Source organism: Falco biarmicus, chromosome 3 (genome assembly GCF_023638135.1).
Source record: "Falco biarmicus isolate bFalBia1 chromosome 3, bFalBia1.pri, whole genome shotgun sequence".
Lineage (NCBI taxonomy): Eukaryota > Metazoa > Chordata > Aves > Falconiformes > Falconidae > Falco > Falco biarmicus.
Window position 1 is genome coordinate 91,702,442 of NC_079290.1, and position 24,489 is coordinate 91,726,930.

Genomic DNA, 24,489 nt, shown 5'->3' on the forward strand with positions numbered 1-24,489 from the left:
CTGTGGATTCAGTTGCTCCACACAAGTAAGAATTCTTGTGATTTTTAAGAACTATTTTGTCCCTGTCTAGTGTTGTTTGCAAAAGCAAGAATGAATGCTTGGTGATCAACTTTTTTCGTTTTTTTAAAAAAGTTTTACTACCTAAAATTAGAAACTGAAACATGTAGGTCAGTACCTAACTGAATGTCTTTATTTGCAGATGTTCTCAGCATCACAGTTTCTTTTGATGTCAATAAATTTATCTGTTACTTTAAAATTAAACTCCCTGCTTTGGTGTTGGCCTAAGAAGTCTCAACATTTCCTAAGACTGACAAATCAGCATGTATTTTTCAGAAAGTAAATTAAGCCTTCGAGAAAGCCTAAAGAAAAGAACAATTGCAGAAATAAAAGTGAAAGTACTTTTATGAATAGCTTCTGTTATAGAGATGGTATTAAAGGCTTACTTTAGATTTAGTTGGTCCTAACACACAAAATTTTGTGTCCTGATTGTTTATTTTTCACTCACATACGGCTCCATATGGTGGACTCCGTATCATTCACATTGGCAATAGCTGTGGTTGGTGTTTGGATTGAATCAATCAATCACAAGTTTCTCTCTCAGGGAAACTACACTATGACTCCAAGTGATAAGGTACAGCAGGTATTTTGTGTGTGCAGACATAGTTGCTTTTTTTTTTTTACTGATCAATAAAAGTAATTTTCAAAAATCATAGAAGAATCCACATGACATCTAGTGACATGGAATTTTAGGAACCTAAATTACCTTAGAAACAGGGCTTGGGCTGCTCATCCCCAGGGCTCTTTTGAAATTTTTCTTCACTGTGAATAAGTTATTAATTCCTTAAGTAATTTACAAGTGATATATAAATAGCTATACCTATGGGGACTGAGGTGGCATTTTAGGTGCTAATGATAATTTTGTTGCTGATCATTTTGACAGTGATATAATTCCGATCATTTGACATGTAGCCTAGCCAGATAAATGAGCCGTTTATTCCCCCTGCTCCCAGGGTGGGGGTAGTGTCACAACAGACCCACTACTCATCCCCATAGCTATCGTTCATCTTTCAAATTGCACTAGATGTAAAATATTTCTCAGGATTTAGAAAGTTCTGTTTAGAACCTCCGTCATTTTTCTAGGTGTCAGCCCAGCCCATGGTTTTGCAGCACACGCACTCTCTCCTTGCCCTCACTGACTTCTTGGCACGCTGGCTGGTAACCTCTCACATTCTTTGAAACCGCCAAGGGCTTTTACTCCCACCTTCTTCATTTTGGATATATCTTCAGGGAGTAGCCTGGCAGCAAAATCCTCCCTTTTAGTATTGTGGGACCCCATTGGTGAGTCCCATTGATCTGTTTCTTTACAATTTATGAGGCACTTAAGAACCGGCACATTTGCTAAATGAGTTCCTGCGAGGATGGCTGCTTTCTTCCTATCTCCCTTCCTCAAAGTTTGGTTGAGTTGTTTGGTGGTTGGTTGGGTTTTTTTAATTGCAGGGTTGCAGGTATTACAAAATTTTGCAATCTCAAAAACTCACCTGGGAAATTTCCAGCAGCCCTTTCCACTGCCATAAATGATGGCACAGCTTCACAGTATTGCTGTACAATGCACCTTTCAAAATTTTGGAATGATGGAGTAAACGGCCAGGAGGGATTAGTGGCAAGCACCAGCAGGGAGACCTCATAGTGCATCTGAGAACACAGGGCACATTTGCAGGGCTCTTAACTATCCCTATTTTGTGCTTTGGCAGGGAAAGTTGCAAATGTAATGAAGTCTTAGCTGTCACATCTTGATTTTGTAGTAGAAAACAGGAATAAAACCAATACCGGCTGCCCCATCAACCAACTAAAAATTATTTTTTTCATTTTTTTTGTCTTCCTAACAGTTCACATTTTACAGCTGAAAATCCAGGACAGCCTAAAAAGTCTCTCCAAGAAGATAACATAATACTTTGTCACAGCCAGTCATTAACACTTGTCAGGACTATGTCTTCTCGCCAAAATAAGACAGAGAGAGAAACTTTACTACATTTTTGTAACTAATGAAATGTACAGCTGCAATAAGACTGATTCTCTCTCTGAACTTGACTGTAAAGTGTACACAGAGGTTTATCTACCTTGTGTGGTTTTTTTTCTTCTAACATTTCTTTTTCAAGGGAGAAATTTCGAATTATATTTATATAGTCCTCTGAATCATTCAAATTCAGTCCTTTGTACTAACAGGAAAGCCTCAGAGCTACAAATATTTTCCCCCTGTAAGGATTACACTTTTTTTCTTTTACTTTCCCTTCTACTTATTACTAATTAAGTAGTACTTGGGGGAAACACTTCCCGCCTATAATTTGAACTACAGCAGGGTAAACGAAACAGGCAAACGCTTGTCTTGACTAATTTTCTGTCATTAATCTTATTAAATTAGAACAGGATTGCAAAGATAGCCTGAAACCACTACAGCACTCAGAGTTCTTTACAGACTGCTGCAAAGACTGCTGTCTGCAGATGTGGAAAGAAAAAAATAAAGAAGAAAAAAAGAAAAAAAGAAAAAGAAAAAAAACTGTTCAAGCAGTGGAAAGATTTATTGTCTTATTTATTAATATAAAAATACATGCACATTTGTTACAGAAATATTCATTGCTTCCAGGACCAGGATTAATTCAGTAAAAATGAATATTTTACTCTAGTCATTTGGCACTACATGCAAATGTTATCTTCACTAACATGCCAGTTGGTTTTATAAAAGATCACCGTAGAAAGGGGGCATTTGCAGATAAGCTGTAAGGTCTAACAAGGTGAACTACTAGCAGAAGTGGAGCAGTGGCCTCTTCAGTGACAACGAAGGTTGAACTGAGCTTGAACTGAGGGAGGAGGGGGTTTCTGGTTTGCGGGTTTTTTTCTGTTTACCTTAAAATGAGAGGTTGGGTTACAGAAACACATGAGATTTGAAGGATTGCTATTAGAGTGGAAAGCCAACAAAACATTAGTAATGGTGCTATGGGGATGTGGAAGAGAAGCCACCAAGAGTCATCATCAAAACAGTTGCTGCTAGGTCTGGCTTTTGCCCACCAGAAGTTGCTGGCTGGCCAGTGCTATGTGTTGTATTTAACAGCTCAGGGAAATCAGAATCTTTCAGATGAGAAGGAAGGGAACAGAATCCCATACAGAAATTAGAGGCATTCTGAAGAGTGATAGTTGAAAGGAACCTAGCCAGGTCAGTGAAGAATGCTGGCATGGGTGAACCCACATGAGCAAGGGTTCCTCACTTAGGACTGCACCACTTTTACCCCATTCTCACCATAGAATATATGTTTTAGGGGGACGTTTAACCCACTTCAGCTGGAGAATTAACTATGCCAGCTGAGCAGACTTTTACTACTTGCTTATTGATACAATGTTTTATCTGTAGGCAGACCTAATAGCTGTTTCAGAACTGAAATTAAGGTTTGAAGACTAACAATTTAATTATCAGATTCCATACATCATAAGAGGTATGAGAGTTTCTCCTATAGGAAGACTGAGTGAGAATTAAATATGATGTTTCATGGGAAATTCCACATTCTTCCCCTCTGCCAAATGAAATGAAAATAATTGTCACAAATGCAATTTGGAAAAATATCTGATTTCAGGTCAGCTGGACTGTTTCATTTCTCTTCTAGCCTTCTTTTAAAGAAAGAATAACTTTACAAGAGTTTTCAAAGCCATTCTGAAAGAAAAAAACCACCATTTTTTTCCAACTCTGAAAATGTCGAAGCATCTTTTTTAGATATTATTAATATAATTTTGTTTCAGGTTGACAGTAATGGAACTTGCTTGAAATTAAAGCTTTTCTTTCCAAAATGTTTTGATTTTCACAACAAACAATATTTGTTGAGGAAATACATTTTTCTCAATACCAACTTTCACAACTTGGAGTAAAGAAATAAGGGCTTCAAAAGCTTTCCAATGAACTGGGGGAAAAAAAGAAACCAAAAAATCGGAAGCCTAGCTTCCTATTATTTTTTAAAGTCTCATAACGTGGGGAGTCATGATTTAGTTTTTTGAAACTTGAACTTGATAATGCTGTGAATATAATAACAATAGCATTGTTTGAACTGTTTCCTTTAGTGAACAAATGCTGAAGACTTGATTTGTCAGAGCATTTGAAAAAGAGGTTTAAATACATCCCACTATGGTAGCATACTTGTTCTTTAGATTTAAGCACAAAATTGTGGTTAAGCAATCCCTATATCCTTGATTGCTTTGATGTATCAGAGCTGCTGGCAAGGTTGGTGGGTGAGCTAGTGGCAAAGGAACATATAAAGAGCCATATTTCAAGTTTCCCTACAAAAGATTACTTACAAGTGACATTAGTGGTCTGTTACATGGTGTCAGTTTTGCTGTTTATAAAGTGCCAGGACAGAATGAAGTGCTTTGGCTTAATTGTGCGTGCAGCAGCGATTGGACCACAAATCCGAGATGTCTACACAAATGGTATCTTGTGTTAGCTGTGGAGGAAGAGCAAAATTTTCCTAAAATTTTGTTCTTAATTAATTTATAGTTCATTTTCAAATGTGAAAATACTTTCTATTGGCATATATTTGAATTAAAGTTGTATGTGATAGGGTTTTTTGCTGTAAATAGACTGAGTAGCTACGAGGGGTTTTGAATGTTTTTTTAAAATGCTGTCAGTTCTGTTTCTGTGTAAAGATAAAGCAAGGAGATGAAATGCATATACTTGTTCAATTTATCTGTGCTTTTGTGAAAGATTTCATTTTCAGTTGTTTTCTTCACCACCTCAAAAATATATGTACTTTGCCTCGTTTGCTTCTCAGTTACAACCATTTGGACCATTTGGTCCATTGCAGTGCTATTCCCACCCCTCCTTGATTATCCTGGCTCCCCTGTGTCCTTCCCTGCCCACCTCACACCCCACTGGGTCAGTACCCCAGCTCTTCATCCTCAGAAAATCCTCTATACCTGTGGATGTTTTCATAGCTTGAAACTTTCTGTCTTCCTGTATAGTTATAGGAAATTAAAAATAGTGGGAATCTCCAGTTTGAAGAGGGAAAGGAGCATTCATTACTGCTGTTAATAAGTATTGTAACAGTAGTGAACTGCAGATATGGAATTAGCCTTAAATAAAATGCAGTCTGTTCCTCTGTAAATCCAGAGTGTCTTGAGGTGAAGAACCTTGTAAACAAGTAAACTCGCACATGCATTTGAAATGTGATTAACTTATTTATATGGGAATTTCTGAGGTCAGTGATAGTAGTGGTACCCACCAGAGCTGACAATGACTATCATCCTAAGCAATCCCAAAGCACCCATCTCCAACAGTGAGGTGCTCGACATGGAAATGTAGATGCAGAAGTCATCAAACCCGCTTCGTCAGTAGCAGACATGTGGTCGCGTGCATCCTTCTCCGAGTGCAGAGCATTCTGGTGTATGGCTGAGGCAGTCAGCCATGAGAGCAAGCCTGTCCTGTGCTTCAGTGAGAGAGAAGCTCCCCACTGTGGGACAGGCAATGGGCTTGCTGTAGAGGCTCCTTGCCTGCAGGCTGTAGGACCAGCGTTTTGTGAAAAGCCTACACTAGGCCAGCAGGCACCTGCCTGGAGGCCCTGGGCCTTGGGCACTGGATGGGGGGATCCTCACCCCATCCTCTATAAATGTAGCCCAGCCTGATTAGCCTAACTTTCTTTAGCCAGTGATCCTTTGCATTTCCCCCAAGTTACACAAGACTGTTTTCTTGCCTGGTTGGGGCACCCACCCTAAGGAGCAGAAATCTGGGTAGCCCTTGTGGTGGGAGCTACTGAAAACCACAGCAACGTGAGGCTTCCCTGTGCCTCTTCCACCACGCTTGGGCTTCGGGATAGCCTGGCACTATGTTTTCCCGTTAAAAATTCTGACTGCAGTTTGACAATAAATGAAGGAGGATTTTTGTGGGGTTTGTTTTTCCTTTCCCTGTGGTTAGAGGAAGAAGGGAGGGGAGTCGGTTGGCAAAATGGACATCTTGCTCCTGGTGTCAGGCTGGCCGCTGTGCATTCCCTTTTATCAGCAGTATGGTGTCCCCAGCTGTGAGCACCAAGGTGCCAGGAGTAATTAGAAGTGCAGCTATCAAATGCTACTTTGTTCACAATGAGAAGTACTTTTTTTTTTCCCTTGTGAACTTTTCACATTACTGGGCTGAACAAAACGGGTGGAGATTTCTTCTTAAGCTGTTTCTATTGTTATATAACTTTGATAGCGACATTAAGTGAGTCTTTGCTGGCTGGGCTGAGCCTTCTGGAGCCTGTTGGGTGTTAAATGGGGTTCTCTGCTCAGTGACCTCCAACAACAACTGACGTCTCCTGATCTAAGTGCTTCCTGTTGTTTTACTGGTGACGGTTAGTTTTCTATTAAGCTCATTTGAGTCCTGCACATTTTTACCCTCTGCCCTTTAAAGGGAGGGACTAATGTTAGTTTTGGCTTCTGAATGAAAACTTTGCAGTTCAGGCTTCAAACAGAGCAACTGCAAAAAGAAGGAAAGAAAATTTAAATTATAAATCATCTGTAGCATCATGGCATGACTGTTAACAGCTGACTTCACTTCAGCTATTATCTGTTTGAAATTATTTCGACAAGAAGTGTTCCCAGTATCGAGCAACCTACCAGCTTTGCTGGTCATCCAAAACCCATGAGTTGTGTTTAAAAAATCGTGGGATTTGAAAACTAGTAATAATGCATATTCAGTATTTCCTTTCGCCTTTCAGTGTTTTAACCTTCATGGGTACATAGAGTTCACATTTTCAGACTCCCCTCCTTAGCCCTCAGGGCTAGAAACTCAAAAATGAAGGCTGAGATTGTCAAAGAATTAAATTCTTCTAGGAGCTTCAGGGGGGCAGGGGAGCAAAGAGAAATCAAATCTGTGACAAAATCCCAAGAGCTGGCAGTACAATCAGTAAGTGGGAGGCAAGGGGCACTTTTCTTTCATTGCTGGTGACTGAAGCTAAATAGTCTAAATCACACTGCTGATTTAAATTGCATAGATTTTACTTAAACACAAAAAAAGTAAAGGATTTCATCACTACGCTTCTGTGCCAAGCTGGTTCGGAGCCTCATGATATATACTTGGAGGCAAAAAGAGGATATAGTTTCAATCATAACTCTGGATTTTGTACGTTCAGTGGATTAGGTTTGATGCACCGATGTACATTTCTACATGTGCCATCTGAAGCATTTGTTTTGAGAGGGAGCATTGTCCTCAGGCTTCCAGGCTGAAGGCTGGCATCTTCAAAGGCAGAGCTAGTCACCCACCAAACCGTTCCTCTGCTGTTGCTCCCAAAATTTTAGGACAGGACAGTTGCTAATGAAAAAGTTCGCGGCGCACCCAGATCACATAAATTACAGCAAAGTGCTGGCTGCTCAACACATATGAAACTGATTTGGACAAAGTAGCTGGCATTCAGCTCACAGGTAGTAAGTACTGTTTACAGAACATGTATGTGAAGTGCCATGTCGAGCTAGGACTGAAAACTCAAGACCTGTTTTTGTTTTGGTTTTCCTAGTTAAGCACAAATTAAATTATGCAGCTTAATGCTATTCAAACAGAGCTTCACATCCCTAAAATTAACAGATTAAAGAGTTCCTGAAAGTACTGGCCAAAATACAAGAATTAAAAATATTTTAAGAAAACAACTTTGAACCAATCCACAAATGAAAAACCTCACTGTCATATTTATTTGCAGATACATGAGACATTCTCAAATCAGGACGTTTTATTTACCCGTAGCATTATGTGTTTAATTTGGAAGTCCTCTATTTCAGTCCTTCCACTGAATCAAAAACCAAAACAAAGAGACTTCAAAAGCCATTGTTGCTGCATTCAAGTCTAAACTCGGCCTTTGTTCCTATAGCTAATGAGTTTATACTGTCCTGCAGGGAGAATTGACACCAGCCTCAAGTAAATGAAAGCAGGCCAAATGTTGGTAAGATCAGAGCACTAAAGTAATTATGGGTTGATTAAATGTTTATCTTCTTTACAGGTGGGAAGGGAAGAATGAAAATGAAGTAGGACGATGCAAAGAGACTGGCCATATCCATGTGACAGTCAATCACAAGTACTACAGGCCAACTGAAGTGGTAAGAAAATGCCTTCTTTTAGTTTTGCAAATGAATAATCCAATCACTCAGCCAATAAATCGCTGCATTTGGCCAGCAGTCTGTGAAAACGGCTTAATTGTGCTCCTGCTGCCAGCTTTTAGAGCTCTAAATTAGCCTACTTGTCAGCCAGCTACCTGGGGACAAGCAGGCAGGCAGCGCTGCCCAGGAGGGGCAGGCTTGCCCCGTCACAGGGATGCTGCTCTGCTTCGGTCACCCTCTCCGAAGGGGAGAGGGGACGCTTTTGGGGGTGAAACGTCATCTGATGGGAAACAAAACAATGTGCAAAACGACTTGTTCCTTCTGTTCTCAAATGGGTATGTGGCCGTCTCTCCTCCAGCTACAAGGGAAAGCGGAGGAAGGTGGGGGCTAATAGGCTTGATTTTTAAAGTACCTGTTTCTGTGTCTTCATGTCAATGTTTCAACTCCATCCAGTGAATGTCCCATTCAGCTTAGAGCTTTGTGACTGTAGGTACCACAAAATGCCTGTTTTAGAAGCGCATGTGCACTTTCTTTTCTCAAGCGCTTTGCAGGGTCTCACTCGGTAAATGCTCATTTGCAGAACACATCTTTCCTCCCAGGAATGCCTCGGTGAAGTCTGCCAGGGGTGCTCAACCAGCACACGCTGCCTGCAGGACCAAGCCACTAACCCCTGCCCCCAAATCACCTGATGAGCATGCTTAGGAGAGGAGAAAAAACCAACACTATTTCCAAGTGACGCAGGATGGTGGCAATGCACAGAGATAGTACAGGACAGAGCCCGGCTTCTGGACACAGGGAACAATAGCCCCAATCGTGCGATGTGGCAGTGGGTGTGCCCAGGAGAGGATGTTCTTGCCTCCTGGGGAGGGTGATACCAGCCCTGCCGGCTGCTGACGCAGCATCGGCTGTCAGTCCGGCAGTTCAGGAGTGCGGGCTTCAGCTGCCTGATTCAGGCAAGCTGTGATGAGAGCACGTTTGTCCTGACACAGGTCGCAGGGTGGGAGTGGGGACCTGCACGTGTGGAAGTGGATGTGGCTTCCAAAGTGGAAATTCAGAGGGGAACAGAGACTTTCATGTTATGCAAAAAAGGGCTGGGCCCATGTATCAGAATCAAACGCTAGGAAGTCATTAAGAGCTGTCTGTCATTCTGTGCTTTGGTAAGGTGTCAGGATGATAAGGAAGACACAGAGACAAAAGGACTTGCCAAACAGGAAAAGGACACTTGACCCAACAAGTCCGCGCTTTGTGAGACCCACTTTCCTGCTTTGTCATACCTCTTACTAAGTACATATTCACTCCTCAAAATTCATGGGTAGTATGTAGCTGTTCTGAAGCCCTCGCTGTAGTTCCACTATTTTTTCAAGTTCCAGTATTATTCATGTGCTCAGCTATTTTCTGCTGAAATAGTGGTGCCCATGGTCTCCTCTCTCCTTATTGGTTTCCTTTTGGGAACACAATTCCTGGATTTTAAATTCAGCTCACTACGCGCTTGTCCATTTTGGGACAGTGCATAAGCACGGGTTCCTCAGGAATGCTCATGCAATTGCTAGTGGGTCTATACATAAGTATAGGGATGTATTCAAATACTGAGTGGAATATGGCCTTGAAATAGCATTCCATATAAACTCAGTAGACATCTGATGTTTATCTGAAATGATCTGGTCTGTTGTAGGCCACCTTCCCTTGGGCTCCATATCTCTCTTCCACTGCCCCCGTCTTGCCTTGCATTTAACATAGCCCCTACTTGGTTCCTGTGGAACCCAAGAAGATTGTGAAGCTGCTCAAGCATGATCAAGGTAGAAGCACAAAATGGATTTTGAAGTACCTTTGTCTTAAGGAATATGCAGATGAACTGTGAGCAAACTCCTCTATGAAGAGATGTGGCATCCATTTCCTCCAATTAAAGTTTCCTTTTTTTGAGCGTCTCAGGATGGGTACCCAGAATCATTTTCGGGTTTTTTTTAATTCTGATTTTATTTCTGTTCCTTATCAAAGGCAGGCAAACCTCTGTTTGTTTCAGTCAGGGAATCACATCTGTGCAATTTCAAAATACCAGACCAAAATCCAGTCCATTGCAAGAAAGCAAGGAAAAGCAGTGAGAGAACTGAAATGGACTGACAGCATGTGCTGCCTTCCACCTACCCTCACCAAGACAGCATGCTGAAGGCAAGAAAGCCTCAGGTTGACATTTTGGAAGGAGGCTTAGCCAGATCAGTTAACAGGAATTTTGCTGTGGAATCCCAGCTGACACAGAAAATCCGATGTTCAGATTCTCATGTCTTATTTGGAAACATTTCTGTCTCTCTCTCTCTCTAAAATTTAACATGATATTCTGGAAAGTGAAAATAAATATCATTTAATCTTGTGTACAGTCAGTTCTGACAGTGCCAATACAGTCATTTGAAAACACATTTGTTTTCTTCAGTTAGTGATCCCTGGGGTCAAGGCCTCCCATTGAAAAGCTTAGCTGTACTGAAGAAGAAACCTTGAAATGTGAGACTGTCTTCTGGTCAAACTAAGTAGACCCTTTGAATGCCTTGACTCTAAATCTCTTCACTCTACTTTTGACTGCTTTGGGGGCCCCTGATATTTACTGGCCTTGGGAATTGTTCCTGCTAATGCTTCTAATGACTGTCTCTCTCCTTCCCTGCTTGTGTCAACTACAAACCTATCGGTATAATTTCTTTTGGCTTGTATCAGATTCCTAGCAGTATCTTTTCTGACCCTTTTTTAATTGGAGACTAACTTGCTGCAAAGATTGGAGGAAAAAAAAAGATTATTTTTGCCTTTCTTATAATCTGCAATTTTCACAGGGCTTCATGACAAGTTTGCTTTTTATACTGAACTAGATACACTATGAAAGATGATTTCATGTGTTTTGCAGGCTTTTTTAGCACATGGCTAGTAAGATCAAACTTTACATGCATTTGCTGCCCTAGGTTTGTAAGGCTAAGTTTCCACTACAGTTTACTCACCTGTAAAATGTGGATTCTGCAGAAATGATCTCTCTAGTCTTTTCTACTTCTGTTACAATCCAAATGTTCATATTATAGGTAGGCAGCTTAGTCTATACTTGGATTTAAATAATCTATTTGATATTCCAAAAATAATACTAAATTAATTTTATATAAATAATTAAATTAATACAATTAATTTTAGATTTCTTTTAAAAGTTAAAACTGAAATTCAGTGAACCACCTCCAACACTTGGAAACAAGCAGCCCTGCAGCAAAGAATGTCGGAAGCATCAGGTCTCTCAGCCCCTGAAGTTGGGTAATTCTTAGAGAATTAGGGCTTCTCTTTAATTTTCTTATCTTTCAGCAGGACAATTATATTAATTTGTATGCAGAAATTTCCCTCCAAGAATTGCACAATTGCTTCTAATCAAATTATGCCCGTTAAGGTGTTTGAGTAAAATTGCCTCTATTATTTTTCCGTGGCAGATATTAAGCTAACAGTTCCATAGGAGCTTGCTTCATTTCATTGCCCTTTCCTGCAACAACGAAGATTAACTCCAGGTCTCACTGGTCTGTCCTGTCATCACAGAGCTTAAAATGTACATATCTCTCAGTTAGGAGTTTATGTTACCTTTTAAAAGGGGAAAAAAAAAAAAAAAGAAACCTTTCAACCATATGTAAACGTCGTCTGCTCTCTGAATCTAATGCTCTGCATGTGTTACAGGGAATTCTTCCCTTTCCCTCCCACCTGTTTCTGCAGTTGTCCTACAGCTTGCATAGGATAGGAGCTGCAGGTTGTATTTTTGCATCAGAGTTGTTATGGGCTGGCATGGCTGTAACTCCGAGGACCTACATACATCAATGCAAATTTCCTTCCTTTAAGCAAGCCCTGGAAACTCTGTCACAATGTGATGCTAATATTTAAGCAGTCATCTGGCCTCTTATTATTCTTCTTCAAAGAAAAAAAGGGCATGCTAACTTGCTAACTTCTTCCTTTTGTTACATGCCTTAAGCAATTAAGCTTTTTTCTCCCAGTCCTTTCTAGCACTGATATAAATGAAATGCCATTTAATGGTTAGGAGAAAAAAATCATGGTAGTGTCAAAAGATACTTTGTCCCCCTGGGATTATTTCTTTAAACTGCTTTTTCTAATGCCTAAGTTCTGTATTCCTCCTTACCGGGTTGTTTACTTTTCAAAGGATTGTTTGTTGTATCTCAGTATCTGCAGATACATATATACATAAGAAATACCCTAAGTCTTCTAAGTGTTGCTTACATTAAACTTTACATCTTTACTGAACTGCATTTGGCCTCAGTTGCCCTTTTTCCTCCTTGGAATTAAGCAGGACGGCTTTAAATTTCAGTCTCTTCAGATGTTTTTTTTAAAAATTCAGCTCTATGTTTCCCATGTTTCATAGGATTCCAGTAAAAATTCCTTGGGGCATATCACATTCTCCCAAAGTCAGCTTTCTTACAGTCAAAAACATTTCTGAACTCCTCTAAGTGTTCCTGCCCTAAAGAGCATTTAGAGTCTAATGAAACCATGATCACAAAATCCTAAATGCCCCACACTTCCACTTTAGTTTTCATACAAGCTTAATTTCCTACTCATAAGTTCAGAGTCGCCTGTGACTGTAAACTACTCAGATGCCTGCACGAGGAAACACGTGTTTCCCTTCCTCAAGGATCTTTGTGCTCATCAATGTCAATGTGTGGCCTGTATTAATACTCATGAAAATGAAATGGGAGCATTCAAGGAAGAATAATGTTCAGATGATTTTCCTGTCTATTTTCCTCACTAGCAGCCAGGTAAAGAAGTTGCAAGTTGTCATAATTCTGACAGTCTTATGTGGGGTTTTTTTTTTCCTTCTTGTTCTGAAAACGTATGTCAACATCTGAAAACAACTGCTTTGGTAAATGATTATCCCTGTTGTCCTTAATTCTCCTCTAAGCTGACTTTGCTGCTGTGTGAGCCAAAATGTTTATATCTTTCCTTACTTCAAACTCAACATTATCTCTGTGTTGCTTTGCCACCCTCTTCCTTTTATTTGTCCCTCCTGCTAATAAAACCCGCAGAAGGCTTTTGTTTGTTTGTTAGTTTTAGTTAAGGCTTCACATATCAGGCATTTCAGAGGTATCTCTGAAAACACACGTGTCAAATTCAGCCAAGTAAAATAATGATTAGTAGTAACTTGTCTCTGTATAGCATCTACAAGGCACTGAGCACTTAACACATTTTAAATGTTTCTCAACAAGCATGTGAAAAGGGTTTAAAAAAAATAGCATCACTGCATTTCTGCTTCTGAAACACTTGTGTGGCAGAGCAGACAGACCACACTACTTGAGTCAAATGATGAGGCCCTGGCGAAGTTAGGAGGAGGAGAGCCTGATGGCATTGTGCTCTGCTGCCATGCCTAGTGGACACAACCGTCCTTCCACAGGTAGCTTTCTACTTTTTTATCTCACCCTGATTTTGTTCATCTTAATTATTCCTTAGAAGATAGGAAGAGCATTTTTGCTATCATGTTTTCCTCTCAATATGTCACCAAACCCGAGAAGCTTCAGCAGGCTCGTGTCCAGTCTTGCTCACTGTCTTGTTTAATCCTCTTAAGAGACTTAGCAGAAGCCCTAGCTTGCCTCCTTTCTTGTAGGAGCAGATACCAAATGTGTGCCCCTCCAATACTCCCACACACATTTCTGACTTTTTGCTTCATAACTAGCTCATTGCATCAGTATTAGACAGGCACATCCAGTAAAGGAATCCCTCTGGACACCACAGTGTGCAGTCCTCATATGCTGTGCTTTAATCGGTTGCTTCTCTTTGCGTCATCCTGCTCCTTCTCTGCTGTACCTCCAACAAAATATTTCTCTGGCAGCTTCTACAGCTGGCTCTGTTCCCCTTCCTCCTTCACCACCTCTTTCCCTGCTGTCACTTCTGAGGTTTTTAAACCAACCATGTGTCATCTGTGACCTTCACATCTTCACTGATCTTCCTGAGAACATCAGCCTGCCTCTCTGAGTCTGCTTTCTGATCCCCTAATACCACAACAATCTGACAAGACTGGCCAGAGGAAGAGGGTGTCCTTACCTCCTGGGGGCTAAGTTGGAGTGCTTTTACACCCTGGGTGTTGCACCATATGTTCATCTACAGCATCGGTAGTTTTTCCTCAGAAATGTTCAGACTGGCTGAAGAAATCTCTGACTGACTTTGGGCAATGCCATTTTCCACTCTGGGTGGGTAAAGAGATTGCAACCCCATTGAAGAGCAAGTGTGTAAAGATAAAGCCATCATCTAGGCAGGAGGGTTGGTGGTTTGAGTTCATTGCTCATTTTTCCAAATGCTGTTGACACATAGCAATTAGTGGCAATCTTGGATGTGACAGGTCCAGGCTCAACTCCTGAAAACATATTTTTAAATTAAACTTAGGTGACTGGAGGATTAAGGCTGAGGGAGAGGTAAATGAGGATAGAAAGCTGTTTACCTCCCTAATTAGGGCCTGATTCAGCCAAGCATCCAAGCAAGTGCTTCACTTCAAGGGCATGAATAGTTAATAGGGACAGTTTCCATACTCAGAGCTAAGAGTGTGCTTACGTGCATTGCTGCATCTGACTATGAAGCAAAGCAATTCCTCTGTGATGGGAACTGAGATGGCCAGCTCAAAGGTTTGTGGAAAGTCAGGAGGTGCCAGCTGATTATTCTTGTTTGCCTGCCACATTGTACGAGAGCACAGTGCTTCAGGAGTGGAGATGCTGGAATAGCTCAAGACAGCATCTTTAGCCAGGTTCTCTTCGGGTGGCTTTGCAGGCAAGAAGGGATAAGACCAAGTTCATGCAGTTTGTAGTTTTAATCAACTGCTCCTGCCGTGACGTTTCCTGCCTGTAATTCTTCTCTGCCTTCCTGGCAGTGGGGGGTCTTACAGCCACCTCTTCACTTATTCATGTTTATTCATGCACAGAAAGTCTCTCTTTATCTCACCTCTCATCCCTTTGCCTCCCCCTTCTCTTGGCCTGCCATTTGGCCTTCTCCTCCCCCTTATCTCTGTCATCTCACCCTCATTTGGACCATCCCTTGTTTTTTATCACTGCCTGTCCTATGCCTGTCCCACACAAACACTCCCTGTGCTTCAGCAGATGTGGTGGGAAATGCAAGGGAAGGGAAGTCTTGGGGGTGGGAGAAAGCCTGGAGCAGGCAAAAGCCACGACAGAAGTCCAGGCTCAGGCAGCACCAAAGACACACTTGTCACAACGGCCAAGAATTCCCTCCTGCCAACAGTCTCCACCACCTACAGCCTATTCCCCATTTCCTACATGAGATCAGACATTCGAAAGAGCTGAACTGTGGTTCAGACCACATTTTGGAGCGCCCAGTGAGACTGGAGCACTGGCAGAGTGGCTCAGCACCAAACTGTTCCCACCAGGGCTTTCTGAAGACCTTGCTGTCAGAGGTGGTTGAGGTGAGGTCACTTGTGGACCTGACTGCTGGTTCGCATTCAGAAGTGGGAGCATGTCTGAAGATCTGTCTTCCTTTCAGAAGCTGTTTATTTTATTTTACAATGGGATTTCAGAAGTCAAGTAATATGTTAACAATACTGTTCACATTTTGACTGTGTTTCCCACCTCATTGTAACCTTTTCTTTTTAAGTGTGCTGTGCCAACTCAGCTCTTGCAGTGGTTTTAGAATGGCAGCACAGAACCATAAGGGACATGATTTATATGAAAATAAAAATGGCTTTTGAATACAGAGGATATGAGACAGAGGTGAGGTTTCCTTCAGCAAATCTGGAATGAAGGGCTAGACTCCTGTCTAATTTCTCCAGCCTTCACAAGAGCTTGCCTGCCTTCAGCTGTTTGTGTTTTATTTTATGGGTGAGTGGGTGCACAAAGGAAGATGACAGCCACAGAGTGTTCATGTGTTTCATCTGAGAAGCCATGAGATGGTTTTAGTGTTGTTAAAAGCAGCTTCTGCTGAGTTTGGGTCAGCAGATGCCTTGACATCAGCCTTTTCAGCATGAAGTCTTCCAGTCAGTGGTTTGCTCAGGGCATAGCTGTCTCGAGGCTGGGTATGCCACAGCACCTAATATTTTTACTGCTTGAAAGACAGTACTTCAAGCCACTGATTGCCAAAATCCTATGCCACCTCCTGCAGAATATGTATCAGTGTTACTTTGGTGCTGCTGAAGATGCTAGCAAAGTACAGTTGTCCCTCTGGGGTACACCCCAGGGCAGTGTGAAAGAGCCATATGGACCAGGTTAGGAGAAATGCATAAAGAGGTCTCCAGTCCTGAGGAAGCGGAACGGTTTGGGGGTTTGTCTCCAAAAGCTTTCATTTCATGTTTTTCAAGTTTCAATCCAAAAATGACAGTAAGTTTCTTTCATTTTCTACTTTTATTTCTTTCGTTATTTTGAAGTTTATTCCCCTAGAAAATGTGGAATGTTTTAACTTTAACTATGGGGAAAAAAAGTTAAATAGTGTTCCGCTCAAAAAAAAAAAAAAAGAAAAAAAAAAAGAAAAAATTTGGCTTTTCAGTTTTTCTAAGGAAAGCCTAATTTGAGGGGAGGGAGGAGGGAAGGTACTTTTCTGGGGTAGCCTGGCTTTCTTTCAGATTAATCTTAGGTGTCTTCTGTCTCCCACAAAAAATCCACAAGAAGTTTTTGTTCAGACTTCCATCTCTGTCCTTCACCATTTATAATTTCTCTGAAGGGGCAAACAGTTGAAAGGCAGTGGAAGTTTGGAAGTGGTTGTTTAAAAAATAAATAAACCTTCACCTTTCCACTGTATCACCTTTAGAGTCATCATTTGTAAATTAACAACTTCATGATGGAGTCATGAAGAGGTGGGACCTTTGTTACTGTTGCTACCCTGAGATGATGATGTTGATGAGTGCTTAACCACATTCCACACCTTTGTCTCATCTTTGTATTCCACTAAAAACCTCTAGCTATGATTCTGACCTTATCAGAACTTTAAAACATTTTACATTGTTAAATATTTTTAGTAACCTTACTACCTCCCTGGTATTCAAGGAGAGCCTTTATTTTTTTATTTATTTATAAAAAAAAAAACTTTATGGTTGAGTTGCAGGGGAAAGTGAGCCTTGTAGATCTAAACAACTTCTAAAAGTTTGTTTTGTTGCTGAATAAAACCCTAGAAAATTATCTCTGTGGCATAAACATCCACAGTACTTGTCATGAACCAGGAAACTGATCTTCATGCCCATCTTGGATGCTCCCCAAATTGTCTGATGTCCCAGCTGGATGGGTGAAAGAGGAGACAGTAATTACCTGCAGGGCAAGGGAGACTTAAACATTAAAGAGCTTTATGGCTAGGATCAGCTGGAATTTTTGCTCATTCCTCACATATAGCGTCTGAGCTCACCAAAGCAGGCAATATGAAAAATATTAACAGGATTCAAGAAGACATTAGTAATAGATTAAGAGTGCAGGCCTCCCTTGCAAGACTTTTTTCTTGATTTTTTTTTCCTTTCAGCCAGAAAAGTCTAAAGGTGAGTAGGTGAAGTCAATTTTAATAATTCACAGACAATAATGCATCTATTTCTCACTTGACAGAGCTAGCGTTTAAACTATTAGCATTGTCTGGCATAACATAAAACAGGATCAGTCACTCATCCCTTTGAAACCTCTAACCTGGCCTCATTTAAATTTCTTCCTTCCAGCTTTGCCAGTACATTTTAATAGTCTTGGTAGAGCTCTCAGCTGACTTGTGACTTCAGACTTTACCTACCAGGTTGTGGTTAGGCATGGAGGAAGACAGCACCATTTCTTGTCAGCTTTTTCTGTATGCAATGACACAGAAACCTCAGTGCTACAGATAGCCATTGAAATTCAAAACAGACCACTTGACTGCTTAACAGCAATGAGGTTTTAAATCACATTTTCTTTTTGGAACACCATGCTGTAGTTTTTGAAAACACTCTTTTTTCCTTCCTCCAGACTGCTGAACTGGTACTACTTTGCAGTCATGCTTTGTATTGAATAGCTGAAAGGGGAAAGGTGGATTAACAATAATGAAAACAAAAAAATGTGTTTTAAAATAGGACGCCTGCCTGTTTTTTTACAGTAATCTGTGACAAGTTCATGTTTATAATTCACTACAGCTGTTACCAAGTTAGTGCTTTGCAGACCTTAGTTTTACAAATTTCCAGATTGGGTAGCTAGGAGTTGAGTTGCTTTTGTTTTCATTTTTTTCTTTTGTTTGACCCATAAAATACTGCACTTCCACCTTCTGATTTAGAATGCAAAAACATACATTAAAGCTTCTTTACAATAGCAAAGACGTCTGACTAAAGCAATTGGCTCCCACTATAGTTTTTTCTTAGATAACAGTTGTAAATTTCCAAACCTCTAATCTTTGGCAGCATTTCCCTCTTGATCCTAGTTTCTGTTTCCATGTTTTGGGGGAGATTAAAAAGTGGTTGATGAAGGTGAAATTGGAAACAGAGGAAATATGAGGTTTTAAGAAAAGCTCAGGTGAGTGAGAGGGCCAAGTTTGCCCTGTGCACTTAATTACGTTCTTAAATATGGCTTTGTGGAGGATTTCCTATTCCAGACTAATGCCTAGAACAATTATCTTTGATACCCTTGGTAGCATAGCTCGCTGTGACTAAGAATACCCTGGATGCAAACATCTGCATCCAGCAGCTACCTCAGCTAGTGACTTGCTTTCAGGGGAAGCAGCTGTCAGGGCCAGGACTGCTGGGGGGGAGACTTCTGGAAGAAACTGTCCATGTGCACAGGTACATGGCAGTTGATGTAGGTGCTCTGACTTTTGTGAGGATCAGCACTGTATGCCAGAGTTCATCAAATGGGCATTTTGTACATTGACATGCAGGCAATGGAGCGGAAGGTTTGGCCCCAGCACTGGGACAAGGCAGACCGCTGGCACTTGTGTCACTTGAGTATGTCTCATTGGGACTTGGAGCTGGGAGGGACCACTTAGAAACATGACAGAGCGGTTGGAATCACTGTTGCTTTTGACTGGGACTGCCAAGGATTGTCCCATTTATGGTGGTAAGAGGAAAGCATGTCTGAAGGGATGTGTGTGGTGGTCAGAGGAATATAATCAATAACTCATGCTCCACACACCAATGAATGCCAGTGACTGCTAGAGGCAGGAGCTAAATGCATCAGATATGAATGCATCCTTGGTTTGTGTATCAACTGCCCCTTGTTACCAACTACTTTTTTTTCTGTAAAGCCTGGAGAAGTCGGGGTTTCCTTCAGGTCTTCCATTGTCTTTGTTAACAGCCGAGAACTCAGCTGGACACTGTTCGCAGTTGCCAGTGAGCAAAACTTCACAAGACATAGTATATTGAGAATGGCCCCAAACACGGGGTGATGGGAAGGCTTTCTCAGTGTTCCCATGTAACCTGTCAAAGGCAGTTCAGGAGACTGACACGCTGCAGTAGATGTATCACATCTGCGTGTCTCTTCCAACAGCCATGAGTAGATTGTTGAGGCAGAGGAAGGAACTTTATATCAAGTTCCTCTACAGGAAAATGTTCGTTTTGGATCAGGATTCAAAGTGAATGAACATCCAATTAGACTTTTCTGAGTTTCCCTTTCATTCATTACTATCAACTGGCCAAATTTTGACCTTATAATGAGTACCACCTAAACATTTACAGCTATCTCTGTAGAGATGCCCTTTGAAGAAAGGCATTCGGTTGATATAAATTATTTTAATATGGGCTTTAGATATTAAGAGAGATTCCTGGGTAAGGAGAGGGAGGGTTAGACTTCTCTGTAAGGATACCCGTTTAAACTGTAATGCAAATGTGAGGAGATGACGTGACAATGCACTGGTGGAGGTAAACAGGTTCATTTCTGTGGAAAGGGTGTTGACGAGCAGTGATTTTTGGGAAGCCTCCAGACAGAGTCCAGACACTAACTTTAGGGATTTAGGCAATATAAAAGTGATTATTAAAAAAAAAAAAAAAAAGTTTATATCAGCTGTGCCTGCAGTTTTTTCTTTTCTTCTTTTTTCACATACTTTTGTTCTATTAAACATTTCCAGAAACACTTGTACAGTTAAGCCTAGCACTGTGAAAAGGACTAATACCCCTTTTGATAGACTCTTCCTGTGTTGCTTTTGTGTCAAATTGACTACATTTCAGTTGCAACTTTAGGCTTCTTAAAAAAAAAATATATACAGGGCCTTAAGCCTGATAGACCTTATGTGGACCTGACCTGAACTAAAATGATCACATGAAATATCATGTTGGTAAGTGGTCTTGCATATTCACATGGCCTTAGGCATAGATATAGAGATGGCTCCCTCCAAAACTAAGTTCCAGGCATGCTGACAAAACCGTTTACTCGTGTCCCAAATATTGTTTTGGTTTTGTTTGTTCTTATCCCCCAAATTAATTTTTATTTTGCCTAATAAGGTGATGCTTTGGGGAGGGGGAGTTTTGTTCCTTCTTTTTTGCACAAATGCTTCTACAAAGCATCCCACTGATTGCTGCTGCAAAAAAAGCAAACATTGCTTTTTCTGTAGCCTTAGATTCCTCCTGAAAATTTTTTTTGTTGCCCTCAAAATCATTACATTAGTGATGGGCTATGACTTCTTGGGCATCCTGGTGACCACTGTTGTTTCTTGATGTCTCCTCACACTGCCCTGTATCTCTATTTTATTTGTTCCCTATTTCCTAAACTGAAGGCATGTGCATGCGACTTGAATTACTGAGTTAGGTTGAATAAAGGAAATGATCTGGTCACAGGAGATGCAGACCTCCACCTGCAAGCAAAAGCTGAGGCAAGTGTACCAAACCTAGTTCACTGGCTGAGTAACAAGACAGTGTTTCAGTGCCCTGAGACCCAAGGAGCTCATCCTCTTACTGGAAACACTTTGGATACCATCTTTAAATGTTTTGCAGTATTTTTATTAGTATTTTCACTCTTCAGTGGATCAGTGGAACCCTATTCTGAAATTTTAGGCCCTTCTTTCTTTGCATTAGAGTTTCAAATTAATGGTCTGCAACTGTAAACTCACGTACTTGTACTGACATTTTTTAAGTATAAAGCTCTCTGGTGCTTGCAGTTAAAGGAAGATCCAAAGAAAATGAGAATATCTGGCATATAGCCGTGGGCTCCACTATCAGCTCATTAGCTAATTTTACAAATTTAATCTTCATGTGGAAAAAATGTTATGACATAGTGGCTTGTTGGCTGTATCATTTAAGTGTTATACTGGTAACTATGTTACTATAAATTTCAAACCAGTGCACGTTTTCAGCAGTTGCAAGGTATCTTCAGAAACATCCCTGGTGGCATACTTTAGAAAGACCTATTTTGTGTTCAAAAGGACTAAAACATGGTTGGAGGTAAATGTGGTTTAATCTAGCCGTTTTAAGGATTGTATGGCATCTGTCTTTTTCTTCTTTCAAAAAGATGCAGCTAGTATCTAATAGATCCAAGTAGACCTGTCCACTAGTTTTTCTCCTAAAAATAGAAAATTCAGGGTTAGGGATCAGGTGATTTAGTGTCACTGGCATGCTGTGTGCCCTAGCACAAGTTATATACATTTTCTGATGCTAAAGACTCAGAAGGTTTTGTGTAGAGGGTTTGGGAACCTGTTTTCATTTACACTGTGACCTTTCTGTACTTCTTCGACATTGAAACGGCCTTTACAGGGGAAGTTGTTTTTTATTTTATTATTATTATGATTATTATTGTTGTTGTTGTTGTTGCTGTTGTTATTGTTATTATTCAACTACTTAAGCAAAGGCTCAGGTTTCAGCTTAATTCTGCTACTGGCATATGTCATGTGGAGAGTGTACAGTATTTCTGCAGGGCTGAGGCTTGTCTCCTGTTTCTTCTCACTCTGTGCTTGTGGACAGGGTGACTGTACCTCTGTTGAGAAACGTTGTCTTCATACTTTATTATTCTCCCTAGCCTTCCACTTAACTCTTTGTACTGTGATCCTCTATCACCCATCTTCCTGTATCACCATTAGTCATCCCAGTATTTTCCTTCCTCTTTCCCCACAATTGTCTGTTATCACTCAGTTCTGCCTTTTTAAATGTATTTAGACATTGCATTTTTACTGTTACATCTCTTCAGAGCTAAAATACTTCTGGTTTACGTAATGCCTTTTTTTTTTCCAAAAGAAATACGAGATTCTTGCCCCAGAACACAAATTCCCCACTCCTATTACTCCCCAGCACCTACTGCTGCTCTCTGCTTTTTCTGCCCAGCTAGCTGAACACGCAAAGTATCTTCTTGATCTTTCTGCAGAAATGGAATTTTAGGCTTTATTCTAGGAGATGCCTTTTGAAAAGATCCCTGAGAATCCCGAGTTGTGCTTACCCAGAACAAAAGCGAAAAAACATATGCCTGGAAGTACTCTACAGGCAAAAAAAAGGGAGAGTGTCCAACTTTTTGATCTTTTTTTCCCCAGATATTGGTAAGTAAGTGAAATAGAACTTGATTTGGTGTTCATTCTTGATGAGATGCATGTGCTGTGCACATACATGTGCTTTCTCTCTCTTTCTTCTCTGTTTAAATCCCATTTAAACAGTGCTCAGTGACTGCTGGGAGTTGTAATCCATGTGCAACTCTGTCATGAGGCAAACACCAGCTGGAGGTACGGCTCTACAGAGTGGTCTGCAACCAGTTGAGTTGCTGAGGAGTCATAAAAGAGGGAAAAAGGGGTTCATGAGAACTCAGCCAGTGCCTTTTGGAAAGTGTTTCTCACACTCTCTTAAGAGCTACAAAGTCTGTATCTTGTACAGTTTCTTATGCTTAGCCAGGGACAAGACTACAAAACAGAAAATGACAGAACTTCACAGCCAACTTGGTACTGTACAGATTTGTTTGACAAGGTATTTCACACAGCTTCAGAGTAGACTGAAAGCACCTATAAAAATCTGCTGTTTACTACATAGAAAGAAAACCAAAATCTTTAGGGTTTTATTGAAGGAAACTTTTTTTCCCCCTGCCGGAATCACCAACAATGTGAATATTTCTACTTGGTTCTCTACTTCTGATAGGTGTTGCTGCTACCCATCTCTAAAGTCCATGTCTGCATGTATTTGCAGAAGGTTATCCAAAGAAGCACAGATGTTTGGAAGTTTACCATTCTCTTAATTAAATAACATGTTAGGGTATATTTATAGCTTTGCTGATTCAGAGCCATGGGTTAACTCCTGTACTCCAATACTATTGAGTAATTGCCCAGAGCACTATCCTAACACTTCTGTAAAACAAAGCGCTAGGGACTGTTAGTGTAGAAAACTGTAGAATTTTATAAGGGAATTTTAATAGGGAGCACTATTAAAAATGAATACCTCTGTTTATGGGTATTGGCTAATGAGTGGAACAATAAAAAAAAGATGCTAAGCAGCAACAGCTTCAGCAATAGAAAAGATAAATAATAACAGATAATTGTGAGGGGTGAATATACCATAGTTGTTATTCCTGATTTTTCCTGCCTGATTTCCTTGATGTTATGCTCAAAAATAACAAAGTAATTGGTACCTGTGTTGTAGCAGAGCAGATCTAGGGAATGTTTCATGATGCTGTGAATTATAACGTGGCTACAAGAATATTTGGACTTCAACATTTTTGAATTAAGTACATGCTGTTATTTACCCTTCCTGCTTTGCAATAGTTTGCCAAGGCAGCACACTAAAAGATTAGTGAAATGAGAACCTTGGGAACTGTAGTTAGTGGAGAACAAGAAGGTAGCCTTAAAAATGGTGTACATCCTCTTAGGAAAATATGTTGAATTGACGTGGGCTGTGAAACAGATCTCTTAACACCTGACATACACTACAAATGGAACCATTGGTTCCTGGGGTGAAATTGATTTTAATGTACTATGGTGCTGGCTCCTGTCATAGACCACCTTGCAGCATACAGAGGCCAAAGAGTATAGAAATGTATAGAAATGATCACAGTCAGATGGAGGCTGAAATCCTGGCCGCAGCCTTCAGTGGAACCCAGGTTTCATATGCATGGTCTGTTTTCACAAAAATGATCCCACTGCCTGGAGAGTGAATGCTCTCAACAAAATCCTTTATGCCCTTCAGTGAGGGTTTTCAGTGAGGCAACTGCCAGGGGAAGGAATGGGAATCCCACCCCACATCTGGGCAGCGTAAGAAGGAGAACTGCAGTCACAATGTCTTTTCTTTTCTTAAGGTAATTTGAAGAACTGTATGTAGAGACACACAGACACACACTTACTCACTCACACACTCACACACTCTCCTCCTCCCCTGTCAGTTTGTAAGCCTTTGCCTCCTTCTCTGTTTTTTTCTGATGAAATGCTGCAATTAGAAGGCTTATGAGTATCACTGTACAGCTCTCTGAAGTGGTGGTTTAAAGAATGAGTTTAAAAGGCTTTCCCCTTCTATGTGACTGCAAGAGTGCTAAAGCTCCATTGCCATTCAGATGCTTTCACTTACTTGCTGTGACC

At 40.7% G+C, this 24,489-nt stretch overlaps 1 protein-coding gene across 2 annotated transcripts in view; it reads left to right on the forward strand.

Annotated features, from left to right (window-relative positions):
* The window catches only part of GMDS (GDP-mannose 4,6-dehydratase), a 426,920-nt gene that overhangs the window by 347,190 nt on the left and 55,241 nt on the right, over window positions 1-24,489 (forward strand). For both annotated transcript variants that reach the window (XM_056331388.1, XM_056331389.1), the window contains one exon: window positions 7,998-8,094. In XM_056331388.1, the coding sequence (XP_056187363.1) occupies window positions 7,998-8,094 (97 nt within the window). The remainder of the gene's footprint in view (window positions 1-7,997; window positions 8,095-24,489) is intronic.